This window comes from Lutjanus erythropterus, chromosome 13, assembly GCF_056507025.1.
Source record: "Lutjanus erythropterus isolate fLutEry1 chromosome 13, fLutEry1.hap2, whole genome shotgun sequence".
Classification (NCBI taxonomy): domain Eukaryota; kingdom Metazoa; phylum Chordata; class Actinopteri; order Lutjaniformes; family Lutjanidae; genus Lutjanus; species Lutjanus erythropterus.
This window is the reverse complement of record NC_139329.1, coordinates 13,584,096-13,598,008: the sequence shown is the minus strand read 5'-3', so window position 1 is coordinate 13,598,008 and position 13,913 is coordinate 13,584,096. Positions and strand designations below refer to the sequence as shown.

Genomic DNA, 13,913 nt, shown 5'->3' with positions numbered 1-13,913 from the left:
ACTGTGCAGCTTCAGTACATTTAAGGCAGTCAGCCTAATGTAGGTATTCAGTGTCTGTTTAGTGACGTAGTTTTATTAAAGGTGCAGAATCGTTAGTTTAGTTTTGAAAATCATATTTACTACATAATCAATAAATCAATTAATTGCTTGGTCTCCAAAATGTCAGGAAATGGTGAAAAATATTGATCAGTGTTTCCCAAAGCCCAAGATGACGTCCTCACTCGCCCAGTTTCCTGTCCAACTACTATTATAGAGGAGTTAAGAAAACATTCCCTTTTTGACCTTTTTTCCTCAGAAAATTACTCAAACTGATTAAGCAACTATCAGAATAGTTGCCAATTAAAGCTACCACAAAGAACTTTAATATGTTGTTTGTTTTTGAGGCCGCTGTAGACAGAAGTGGTAATGTTTACACTATAATAACCACAAAATATAATGTCAAAACTAAAATACTCTAAATTAAAATCTACTCTGCCTCTTTAACTGGCTTACTTGATACTCACCATAACCTTGCCTGGGAAAAAACACAGGCACATTTAAAAGAGAATCCAACAGGGCTGGAGCGATACAATTTATGGCTATTTTTGTTTGCTTTTTTTAACACTAGAACATGAGGAAAAGTTGAATCATAGAGTCTGTATATCATGACTGATATTTCAGTCTTTGAGTTCTATTTCTGCATCATTTCTATGCTGCATTGGATCAGTTTGTTAATATAATATTATCTCAATCACTTTGCTAATTTCTGTTAGTGTGTCCATGGGAATTCCCCTCATGTTTTAGCATCACGCTAACGGATTAAGCCGAAGTTAGTTACATATATAAAATAAAAATTTTCCATCCACCCCAGTGGCATTAAGAATAACTGTATAAAAATAGCCAAAACTCTCTCAGACGGCCTCGTTTGCTCATATAGGTCATATAAAGGCATCAGTATCAGACTATTTCATATCCAGTTAAACTACTTGTAGTAGCTTTAGTTTAATAGTTGACAACTAATCGATTAATCAAGTAATTCTGCATTTCATGTCTTTATTATTGCTTTGAAACAAACCCTCAGCTAACATGCAAACATCATCTTTCATATGAAGGACCGACATCGTCATGCACAGCAACAGAAGCCTCTTTTTATATGCCAAGCATTTTCCTCTCTTCTTCTCTATAATCAACAGCACACACTGTCCAGTCTTGTAGCAGCGTGTATATATCTGTGTAACTGTGTCTTAGCTTCCATCCTTCCCTGATAGAGGCCTGCTCCGCAGCTCGGCCCCTGAGGTGGCCGCATATTTGTTGGGTGAGTAAGGAATGTGGTTACATGCCTTAGACATTAGCTATGACGGAGCGCTGGCTCCACAAGAGAGAGGGAGGGTGCAAGGGAGGTAGCAGAGGAGGAGGAGGGAGGGAGGGAGGGTAGAGTCTGAGCTCACGGCAAGTGAGCTCATTCACCCCCAGAGCTCGAAGAGAGAGTGCAGCTCCGTCATCCTCTTTGCACAGAGAGAGAAAAAGAGAGGGGAGGAGGGAAGCAGAGGGAGGAGTTCAGTCCAGTGCCTGAGCGAATGAGAGACAGGGAGAGCGAAGCAGCACAACAATAGTGGGTTGCTCTTCTGGCTGTGGACTCACAGAGACAGAGAGAGCGCTCAGAGAGACACACAGACGCTCTGTGAGCCAGCTGCAGCCACATTACAGCTGGTTTATACAGCATACAGGCGTTACTCACTTTTGTTTTTCCTCTTTGCTCTCTGTGTGGGCGACCCTTTTTTACAGAGCCACAGAATTGCTAAATATCGACGTGGGAGCATTTTAGGAATTTTTGTGGTCATTGCACAGGATTTTGAACATAGGTGGACTTGAGGAGTGCGTCCACAGACATTTTGGACTAGTTTATCTTGTACTTGTTCTTTGAGGGTCACCGCCTGGACACTGGGACAGCTGACTTGACCAGAGTGGGCTTTTTGGAGTTTTGTCTTACTTGGGATTTTTACACTCAGACTTCTGTTGGCTTGTTTGGACATTTTTGTGTGGCTTTTGAGGTTCCGCTCCATCCCTGAAGGAAGGAGCACCAGAACCGTGCGTGTGTGAGTGTGTGCGTGAGTGTGTTCTGGGGGATGCCTCTGGATGTGGTGATAGCCCCAGCGGAGGACTGTTTCTGGCCGGACCTGCAGGACACAGACATGAGGCTGAAGATCAGGGTCCGCCGGATGAAGGAGGGGAGAGAGCTGCGAGGTGTGTATCCACCTGGACTCAGAGCAGGAGAAGTGACGTCTGTGTGAGAGTGTGTGTGTGTGTGTGTGTGTCTGCAAGCTAATTAGGGTATGAGAACAACCCTTTCTGGTGAGCGACATGTTGAGGATGTAGGCCTTTGTGTACAGAGGTTACAGGGCTACCATACAGAGTGAAGATCCAAAGAATGGAGTGTGATTTAATGGGATTTGGCTGTAAAATTAGCACTACTGGATACAGTGTAAGAAGATTTGTATGATGGGAAAGCACATGACAATGGTTTGTGCAGATGAGTACAAAGGCACAGTGAGCGCTCAGGTGTTGAGGTATTCCAGTCCAGGTGTGCTGCAAAAGACAGATAGATGTGAACTGAATTTTAAAGATGTGCACTGGATCAATTATGAGATTTACTGCTACAACAGGCTAAAAGAATACACTCGCTAATTGTCTTCCCACCTTTTTGTTTGCACTGTTAATGTGACAGAGGAGACAGAATAGGAAGGAGGATTAAGAGGATGACATTATGAAGACGATGAAGAGGAAAGAGAAGGGAGAGAAGAAGGGCTTGGAGGGGGGTGGGTGAGAGCCGTGACCCGCGGTATGACATAGTGCTCATGCTCTCTCAGCCTGTGGTCATTGAGATGTAAAACTATCACAAAGGCTCTTTTCTCTTTCTCTTTCTTTTCCTCTGCTCTTGGCTTTTCTCTCACTCCTGCTCGCTCTCTTGTCTCTGCAGAATGGTGTCTTGTGGAGATTATGTTATCAATATGTGTGCAGTGTGCACTGCAGGTGTTCAACATAACACCTTTCACACAGAGCGATGAGGCAATGCAGAGCGGTGCTGCTGCTGGGGAAAAATCCTTCTATATAGCAACACACTTACATGCATTTTGCACAAAGTATCTATTCGGTGAAAGGAATTTTGCTCCTGTTATAATTCTATCCTTTAGTTCATAAATAGAGCTGCACTGATTAAACACTTACAGGGTTTTTTTTTGTTTTGTTTTTTGTTTTTTAAGAAAAATGTGAATATTATCTGGTTTCTTCTTTATCTTTGAGTTGTGGACAAACAAGACATTTGAGGACATGATTTTGGGCTTTGGCAAACACTGATTAACATTTTTCACAGTTTTTAAACATTTTATGGACCAAACAACTAATCAGTTATTTGAGAAAATGATCAACAGATTAATCGACAATGAAAATAATCATTAGTTGCAGCCCTCCTCATAAATGTATAAGAATATGAGTGTATGCAAATATTAGAAGTGCAGCGATTAATTGACTAGTTGTGAACTATTAAATAAATAATCAACTATTCTGATAATCGATCATTACAATTTCCTAGAGCTCAAAGTGATGTCTTAAAATTGCATCTTTTGTCCAACCAACAGTCCAAACCCTCTTCATTTACTGTCATAAATGACAAAGAAGGGCAGCAGATGTTTGGCATATTTACTTGAAAAATGACTGAGAAATTAATCAATTATCAGAATAGTTGGCAACTAATTGTTGTGGCTCTAAATGTTAGTTGCAGCCCTGGCAGATAGAGCTGCTCTGTTCATATGAGTGTAAACCAGAGAGCCGGTTCAAAGCAGTCAGCACAGCAGCCCTCCACACCTGCCACACTTCACACTGTTACAGTAGGTGTGTGTTTCTTTGTGTGTGTGTGTGTGTGTGTGTATGTGTGTGAGTGTGTGCACATGTGCAGGTGTCAAGCTCATTAGCTCAGACAAAGCTAGCAGGGAAAAAAATATCACACGTTTGCCATCAGGAGGTGAAAATAGAAGTGTGTCTGTCACAGGTTATTTTGATTCACTTCAGCCCATCTCTGAGGAAACAGACTTGTGAATGCAGGCGAAAATTACAGCAGGGTTTATAGTCCTGCTGTATTGCAATAACACAGTACTGCTGAAACAGCAGTTGATCAAAGTGACATACTCCCGCTATCTGCCCGCTAAGATAGAGCAACAATAAACAGTTTAACCATCAGCCAGGATGACGCGTTAATCATAGTCATTCCGGGCCGTCATCAACCTGACACCCTGCCTGTTTGAAAAGCGATGACCTCATCGCACTAGCTCATCTATGCTCCGACAATCTACACATTTCTGACAGACGCGGCCTGCTCTACCCCCCCTACACACACACACACACACACACACACACTCCCATGGCTTCATCTCCAGGCTGCAGCAGCACTGCCTTTGTGAAGCTGAGTGGGACATGTGTGCAATGATGTCATGTTGTGAGGAGGGGGGGGTCACATTGAGATGCTAATGTCCCCCCTCATGGTGGAGGGGACAGCTGGAGGGGCACAGAGGATGGCGTCATGTCTCCCCCTGATATGAACCACCACAGAAGAGAACGATGGAGGGAGGGATGGATGGAGGGGTGCGGGGTACTCATTCAGGCAGATCAATGCCCCCAGGGTTGTGTGTGTGTGTGTGTGTGTGTGTGTGTGTGTCCCCTCTCCATTAACCGACGAGTTAAAGAGGGCAACTGAAAGCGACTGAAGAGACTGAAACACACACAGAGGCAAGAGGGAGGGGGTGAGCTTGTATTGACGAGGCAGTCGATTGTACCAACAGCAGTGATGTAACAGCAGAGCTCCCATTAACCATAACAGCCAGGCAGGCAGGTGTTGTGTGTCTCTGTTCATCCGCTCAATATCTCCGGGATTCCTCTTCCATTTGTCTCTCAGCTCTCTGCATCGATTCACGCAGCAGCACAGCCCCAAAAACACAGAATTTGATCCAGATATTTTCTGCTAAACACACATTTTTTTTAATCTCAACCTGCTTCTTTCTACCATAATGTGACTATTGAGTCACTTGTAGTTTGCTACCAATGAACAAAGGAGGCCTGAGTGCTCGGCTCTGACAGAGCAAGAGAGGAAAATAAGCAGTTGCATAAGTGATGAAGTGGGCAGAGGAAAACGGAAAAAGGAAGTCACTGCTGGCTAGCGTTGCTGATGGCGACACAGTGCCCTCTTTCCCGGTTTTGTGTGTGTTTTTCTTTCTACCCGGACATTTTCTTCTTTTTTTTTTTTAGCATGTGTTCAGAATTGGGTTAGTCACATCCTGTCCAAGTACATTTTCCAGAAGTTAAAGGTGCATGATGTAGCACTGTGCAAAAGGTGATCCAGTCACCCAAAAATAAAAAGTATGAAGAGTGTTTTTGTGTAGCATGATATCATCTGAAAAATCGGGGCAGGCAGTGGTCCATTTGGTGCTGTGTTTAAACCTCGACCATGAGAAAGCAAAGGTGCTGTGTGTCTTCACTGTTCTGATTAAGGCTATATATTGGCAAGAATCTGGCAATATGATCTGTATCCCGATACAGGGGTTTTGATTCAGTGTATTGTGATATTGCGATACTGTAAGCAAGGTGATACAGCTGTTTATTAATCTAATTTTTGGAAAACTACAAAAAAACTACAAAGAAAACGCTATCAAATGCATAAAATCTGTTTAAAAACACAGATTAACCACTGCCATGAATCTCTGACAATCTATTATTGTCATGAATGATTAATCTGCATGATTAACTGACAGTCCAAAGACTCATCATTTATTATCTTAGAGGACATAAAAGCAGCAAATGCTTACATTTAAGAATGTGGAAGCTTCAAATGATATTTTTCATTAAAAAATGACTGAAACGATGAATTAATTATCAAAGTAGTTGACAGTCTTCTTTCAATTAATTAAACTGTTGCAGCTCTATACAGTAGGGCTGTGTGTTGGCAAGAATACGATACTTACCACAACACAGGAGTTCCAGTTCAGTATACTACGATATATTGCAATACTGTAAGGAAGGTAATATAATCCTACTTGTTAATATAAATTAAGGAAAATTATCATAAAGGTATGCAAAACATTTGAGTTAAAAAAAAATATTGTCAACTCGTCACCTAATGATAGTGTGTTCAGTTTTCTTGATATTATATTAATTATATTATTATATTATTAAAACATATAACCTTGCTTACAGTATTGCAATATATTTAATCATAACTCATATACCGTGACACGTATCGTCCTGCCAGATTCTTGCCAATACACATCCCTAGTAGGAGACAACTTGAGTCAAGCATGAAGCTGCTTCTTGATAAACACTGGAGTTAGTTTTATCTCTTGAGTTTAATGTGTGTTAGTCTCTGCTGATCATCATGCTGCTCTGAAGGTGAACTCATCTCTCCCAGTTGACTTTCTGATGTCATCTTCATGGACAGCTGGGCTGGTGTGTGTCATGGGGTATTTTCAGTGACCTCAGTGTGAGTGTACACTGTGTTCATGTGTATGCCTCGTGTGCTTAGATTGGAATGGACGGATGTGTCATCGTTGTCTTTTGGAGAATGTGAGGACATGTCTCTTTGGGTTATTTGGTGCTTGCTGTCGTGTGTGTGTGCGTGTGTCAGTGTGTTCATGTTTTTGTGTTTTATTCCATCTTGACAGCACTTGGGGACATGATGAGCCAACTGTCATCAACATCACTGCCCTTGCTCGCCGTCATGGCAACCTTAAGTAGAGTGAGGTCAGGTGACGAGGTGACAATAACACGCTATCTCCTGTGTGACTAACGTCCATTAGCGACGGCCATGTAAAGCTCTGACTAGAAGGAAGGTGTTTGTAATTGTGTTGACGTAATGTCACAGTAATGTAATAGCCCTTAAAAAGCAGGCAGGCACACTCAGTTCTGATCTCTTATCTCTGACTTCAGCTTCCTTTTACACTAGTAACCCCTTACTCACTCCGGCTCGCCGCTCTTCCTGCGGTTTTCATGTTTATTTTAACATGAGGTGACGTCAGTTACAGTAATCATGGCTGTAATTATTAATCCAGACACACACAAGATCAAAGACCAACAGTATTTTTGGATGAGTATTTTCATTCATGTGTTCACTTCCTTTCATGCACACAAACAAACTTTCTCTCCAGTTAAACACACATACAAATACTGCTGTCTCCACTGTGGAATGTCCTGTCTTCTGTCCTTCTAACAACTCTCTAACAATGTCCTTGCACAGAAAGGGAAATGGTTGCTGTGTGACGTGAGGCTTTTCCTGTTGATTTAACTGTCTCCAGGAACATAACGCTTCCTCACACAGATACTGTATACTACGCCTGTGGAGGGGGCTATATATGTAGCACCATTTATTTTCTTTGCGTGTGTGTGCAGGCTTCACAGCAGCAGCAGCTTGGGAACAGAGCAACCAGGAAGAAACCCTTCAAAGAGCTACCCTTCCTCTCTCTGTTTTATCAATTAGTGACACTTTAGCAACACCCCTAGGATCACTAGAAAGAGGCTCTGGTGGAAATTGTACAGTGCCAGCACAGTCTAAAGCCAAACTGTGAACTACAAATGGCTATTTAGTCTGCTCTAAAGAGGACAAAAAGGTTAGCTCATGCACACATGCAAGCTCTGCAGCTATCCTTAGCCTGTCCTTCTCTGCATTAAAAAATTATTTGATGTTGGATCAGCAACAAAAGCTGTTTTAGCCACTTAAAAACGGTCCACCTTCATGAATCAGTATTGGTTAAAATGTACAATACATTTAGAATATTTCCACTGATTTATGCCATCAGACAGCCTTTTCTGATGAGAAACCATCATTATGAAAGCCAAATACTGCTCTTTCCAAACCAACCAAAGTCCATAGGTGAAATCATTAAATTCACCTGGCAGGAACACAGGACATTTGGCTTATATAATGGTGGTTTCCGTTCAGAAAAGGCTGCTTCTCCTAACTGGGAACATACCATCTGCCACCCACTGGAACTAAGACACTGACTATCAATAAGTTCCTCATGCAACCCCACTTCCACTAACGTGAACTATCCCTTTAAGCTTTCCTTCCTGCATCTTGTAAGTTATCTGATCGCTCTTTCTGCATCTCTCCATCTACCCCTTCCCTCCACTCCACCCCCCATGTGGAGCGCTGATGTCATTGCTCCGCCGGTTGCCATTAATAGCTGGAAACAGACAACCCTTCTTCACTCTGCTCTTAAAGGGACAGTACACCCAGAATAGCATTTTGGTCAGGGGGATGCACCCAGTGTTGTGAAAGAGTGCAGAATACCAAAGCTGCTATTCTCTGAGCGTTTGCACAATTTTATGTTGCAGCTTTTGTTGAGTTCACAGTCCATGCTGCTGATACTGTGTGTATGTGCGTGTGCGTGTGTGTATGTTGGCCAGCAGTTGCTACATGAGTAGTGCAGCTGGGTGTGTGTTACAACGGAAGGCAATGTCCTGCCTGCACTGTGCTGTGTGTGCTACTTTAGAACAGTGATGTCATGTCTCACTCTCACTCTGTGACCGTGCGTGTGTGTGTGTGTGTGTGTGTGTGTGCGTGCGTGCATGTGTGTTTGTGTGTGTGCTAACCCAGATTGGGTTAGGCAGGGCTGAACCTAGATTAGGTTCTAATCTCCTTTCTGGGGCTCAGGGTTTCCTTGAAGCACTCCCCTCCTTTCTACACACTCCTCAGCGAGGTCACTACCCACTCCTCAACACATACACCTCCTCTCATTGGCCTCCACCCTGTAGTTATACAAGCACCGTACTGCAGAGTAATGATGAGTGTGGGTAATTGTGTGTGTGTGAGTTTGTGTGTGTGTGTGTGTGTAGACAGAGAATTACAGACAGTGAGAGTGAATAGCGAGCATACATTGACTGCAAGATTATGTGATCAGATTGTATCTTGTTAATGTGTGTGTGTGTGTGTATGACCGTGTGTGTGTGTGTGTGTGTGTGCTGTGCGGTTGTCAGGGGGATGTTACTGGGCCTCTGTCCTGGCCCTGCACCTGTGGCCTCTCTCATTCCCCCAGCCTGACGCAATGCACTGCTACAGGACATGAGCTCATGCAGGAAACAGAGACACACACACACATACACACACACACACATACACACATACACATATGCCAAAAGTGGAGCCGCCTGCCTCTTAAAGGGCCAGACACACACATTCCTGGCCGCCCAGCAGTTAACCTAACTTGCACACAGAAGCACAGAGCCTCTTTTTCTGCTCCTGTTGCACTGAGCAGGACCCAGACATTGTAGCCCAGATTTGCCTCTGAAAGGCTAAAGAGTGACTGTCTGCTCTGCTAATGGTGGCCATGTTGTCCATGGGTCCTTTGCAGAGTTCCAAGTTTGGAAAACCATTAGTGTACCTAACCCGTTCTCTCCCTCTCCTCTGTCTCTGCAGGAGGCTTTGCAGCTTTCTCCTCCTGTTTCCCCGGCCTGTGTGAAGGGAAACCTGCCACTGCTCTACCTATGAGCTTGTCCCAGCCCTGCTTGCCTGTGGCTAACATAGGGCCCACTCGTATCCTGCCACACCTTTACCTGGGCTCACAGAAGGATGTCCTCAACAAGGTAGTTTATATTTGCTTACTTCTTTATTTTATCAGTTGCTTTTACATTGGACCCTAATGTTCCACAAATTATCAGAATAATAACCCAATCAGAATAAAAGTGCCTCATGTAAACACCTTAATCGGCAGACACTGGCCTGAACTGGCTGATCAGAAGGAATTTTCAATTGGGTTAAGGGACATGGTGTAAACCTTTGAAGATCCATTCAGTGGGAGATTAATAACCATGTAAACACTTATTCTGATTGTTTCTTTCTGGTTGGACCACATATATTCTTTCTGCGCATGTTTGCCTTATGAGTTTCTGGGAGGGACAGAAACAAGTCATGTTAACACAAATATTTTATCGGATCACTTTATTTAGCAGCCATGTAAACAGTTAAGTTGGAATTTCTAATCAGAATGATTTCAGTCGGATTGAAGAAATATTGTCCATATAAACTTAACTACTGAAAGATAATAACTTGTTTTTGTTACCTGGCAACAAAACATTGCCTGGAACTAATTTTTGTGTCTGTCTCTACAGGATCTGATGGCTCAGAATGGTATCACCTATGTGCTGAATGCCAGCAACACCTGCCCCAAGCCAGACTTTATCAGTGAGAGCCACTTCATGCGCATCCCAGTTAATGACAACTACTGCGAGAAATTGCTTCCCTGGCTTGACAAAACTAATGAATTCATAGGTAAGAAGAAAGAAAATGTAATAAAATAATAATGTGTTTGGGTTGAAGGTGAAGATTAGCAGTAAAAAGCACAATAGCCACTGAAGGAAGTGCCTTTACAAGGAAGTCAGTTCATCTCAAGTTATGTGTCGAAGAATGCCATGACATTCGATACACCATATCCTCACATTGTCACAGTTAATAAACGTTCACGTGCAGCTTAGGTAACAATAGCATCAGGTATAACACATCCGTTCAGATGACCCCCTGTACTCTTCCAGGAACTGTCAGTTTGCTTTGAATAGATGTTGATTGTCTCCAGAGACCTTGTACTAAAGATTTTTCGTTTCCCCCCCCCAACAGACAAAGCTAAGGTGTCAAACTGCAGAGTCATTGTGCACTGCCTGGCTGGAATCTCGCGTTCAGCAACCATCGCCATTGCATACATCATGAAGACAATGGGCTTGTCATCAGATGATGCCTACAGGTACGCTTGCTCCTCCCATTCACCACCAGCTGAGCTAAGGTGTCAGCCCTTGTAAAAAGGCTGTTGAACTGTTGAAAGTAATGCTAGACAATTTTCTCATCCCCCCCTGTCGTGAGAAATGAACTTGTTAGATGGCTGCCAGGGAACTGAGTGTGTACAAAAGGCGTTGCTTTGCCTTGTCTGGACAACACTGGCACAGGATTATGTATTGTGCATCAGTAAAACTGTTCACACCCTACGCCTCATGTATGTCTTGGTTATCTAGACACTGATAGAACTCAAACCTTTTACAAAAGCGGCCTTGTTAAAGCTGCTTTTCTCTTGACTAATATTTTCCAACTCTTTTCCTCCTTTCAGGTTTGTAAAGGATCGAAGACCGTCCATATCCCCAAACTTCAACTTCCTTGGTCAGCTTCTGGAGTTTGAGAAGGGCCTGCGATTATTGCAAGCCTTAACATCAACGTCCGACGAGAAGATCTCTGAGAACAACACGAAGCAAAACTCAGAGGTTAATGGAGTCAGTACAGGTTACGAGATGAACGGTCACTCGTCTGTAGTAGAGCCACACATCCCACCAGAACCCAAGCTGCCATCACCCACCTCCCTCCAGCAAGGCTTCAACGGCCTACACCTCTCTGCGGAGAGGATCATGGACACTAACCGGCTTAAACGCTCCTTCTCCCTGGACATTAAGTCTGTCTACTCCCCTAATAGTCCCCATTGCCCCAGCCTGGCACCCACACACTCTGAAGACGTCCCCAAGCTGTGCAAGCTTGACAGCCCGGGAACAGGCACCTCAAATGGTGTCTGCTCCCAGTCTCCCGTCCTAGACAGCCCCAGCTCCTCTGATTCACCGTTCCCCTCACCAGGCAGCGGGGGCAGCATCGGAGGTTTGGGGCTCGGAGGAAGTGAAGGAGTCCATCGGTCTAGTTCTTCCTCATCCAGACCCAGGAGAAAACCCAAACACTGCTCCAATAGTTCCCCAATCCACTCCCAACCACACCAACCTCCACAGTCCCTCAGCTTGTCGCTGGACAACAAGAGCCCCTGCCTGGACGAAAACCTAAAGGGCACCCTGCTCCTGTCACTACCCTCCCTGCCCACAGTGGGTTCTGGGGCCATGTGGACCAAACACAGAGACACTGTTCAGGCCACCACTCCTGTCACTCCCGTCACCCCCACCACAGATGCCCCCTGGCACTTTGGGGTAGAGGAAGGCGGTGAGGGAGGAATGGAGCTGGGAGGAGGAGGGGTTGGAGTGGGAGAGGAGTCATCGGTGCGGTTCGGGAGCAGCTCAGCGTACGTCGCGTTTGGGTGCAGCGAAGGTGTGCGGTTACGAGACAAATCTCAGAGAGAGAAGCCCTCAGCAGCACAGACACAGAGAGACCACCGGGACTCGATGTCGTCGTCCACAGTGAGCATGTCCAACAGTGTGAACAATAGCGGGCCAGCGTCAGAGAAGCAGTTCAAGCGGCGCAGCTGTCAGATGGAGTTCGAGGAGGGCATCTCTGAGACGCGATCCCGGGAAGAACTGGGGAAGATCGGTAAGCAGTCGAGCTTCTCCGGAAGCATGGAGATCATTGAGGTATCCTGACAGATAATGGACGCGGTCAGAGCTGTCCCTTGGGGACACAAATGGACCTGGTTAGAAGGAGTACAAGAAGAGGACATATGACGAGGAGCAGAAGAGGCTTTTTTTGTGCTCCTGTCACAGTGTTAAAGACTCCAACTGAGAGAAGGACAAACAGATACACAGAGAGTTACTGTGAAAAGGTTAGCTTTGATGGACAGAGTCTGTGATGTGGTGCTCAGCAGACCATAACCATCCTGAACTGATCGAAGAAAAGTCTGGGGGAGGATGGGGAAAAGAGGGTGACTGTAGGTACTGAAACTCTTAAATTTTCTGAGCTCTGTCAGAGATAAAAAGAAGCGACCCAGGGAAAGTGTCATGTTGCATCCTTATTATATAAAATCTCCCTATTTTGACAGAGTTCGGACAAACTGCTTCCCTGCAGTCAAATGTAGTGTGCTTAAGTGGGTGTACAGCTTGTGATTTGAACCAAGCCCTGTGTTTCCTCCTCCAAAGCTTCACCCCGGTGTCAGAAAGCCTCAGAACCTCGCACGGCTACGTCCAACCCCCTCCCCTCTTCCCTTCCCAGTGGCTCTGCCTGCTACAGACTCTGCATAACAACATCAACGACAATAACAGACTCCGTAACGGCACCGTCTCCTCACATCACCACAGCACAAGGCAGAGAGATCCCAAGGACTTAATCTAATGGCGGTACTGTATCCAAGCAATGAAGGATCCTCAGCGTTTTGTTGCTGAAAAGACTTTGAGTTGAAGACTCTTAGCGATGGGCAGTGTTTCCCCCCTCCTAAAGCACAGTATGTCTTTCCTGACTCTGGCTCCCTTGTTTCCAGTGTTAATGGCGTGATGGGACTGAGGTTTCAGGATGGCGGCGAGGGTGCGCTTTATCGGCCCTTTAGCTCCCTTTATAGACCCCCCCTCAACCTCCTGCAATCCCACTGCTCCCAGTCACCACCTATGGTCACCACTGAGCATGCACCAGAAAGGCTGACTACAGACAGACAAATACTATATATACAATATGAATATATATAGCAATTTTAATGGACCTCTAATGGACTTTTTTGTTCAGTTATAGTTTTAATTTATTGTATTGGTTCATTCTGGTAATGAGAAATAATATAATGTTTTGTGGATTTATTTCTTTTTTCTTTTGTTGAATTATTATTATTATTATTTGCTGTATGGTATTTATGAACACACACAAACAAACAAATACACATTCAACAAAATCAAGCAAGCAATATGTGCTGTTCCTTCTTTGGGGAGAGTGATGTATGACTTTGAAATGCACTTTTCTGCTTTCTGATAACCAAGTTCAGTTACCCCTCACACCCTGGCAACATGATACTCCAAAAGCCGAGCTTTGAGTTTTGTTAGTGCAGCTACAGAGCCTCTGTTTTGTATTTGGATGATACAGACATCCAGCTAATGAGATCTATAAGAAAAGGATCTCTGTTTTGGCTCATCTGCAATCTGTATTCATGGATTTATCATAACGTACCCTTCTTAAGTCCCGCCCCTTTTTGCTCTTTGTTCTAGTAACAGTTGAGCAAGTTAAGTACCTTGAT

At 44.3% G+C, this 13,913-nt stretch overlaps 1 protein-coding gene across 3 annotated transcripts in view; it reads left to right on the top strand.

The window, feature by feature from the left end:
* Positions 1-13,018, top strand: part of dusp8a (dual specificity phosphatase 8a) — a 61,349-nt gene extending 48,331 nt beyond the window's left edge. For 2 of the 3 annotated variants that reach the window (XM_084733459.1, XM_084733460.1), the window contains exons 4-7: positions 9,434-9,600; positions 10,126-10,285; positions 10,628-10,751; positions 11,109-13,018. In XM_084733459.1, coding sequence (XP_084589585.1) covers positions 9,434-9,600; positions 10,126-10,285; positions 10,628-10,751; positions 11,109-12,345 — 1,688 coding nt within the window. In that variant the 3' untranslated portion in view covers positions 12,346-13,018. Of the gene's footprint in view, positions 1-1,455; positions 2,224-9,433; positions 9,601-10,125; positions 10,286-10,627; positions 10,752-11,108 lie in introns of those variants that run through there. The other variant, XM_084733461.1, reaches the window with a different exon arrangement.
* The last annotated feature ends 895 nt before the right edge of the window (positions 13,019-13,913 follow it).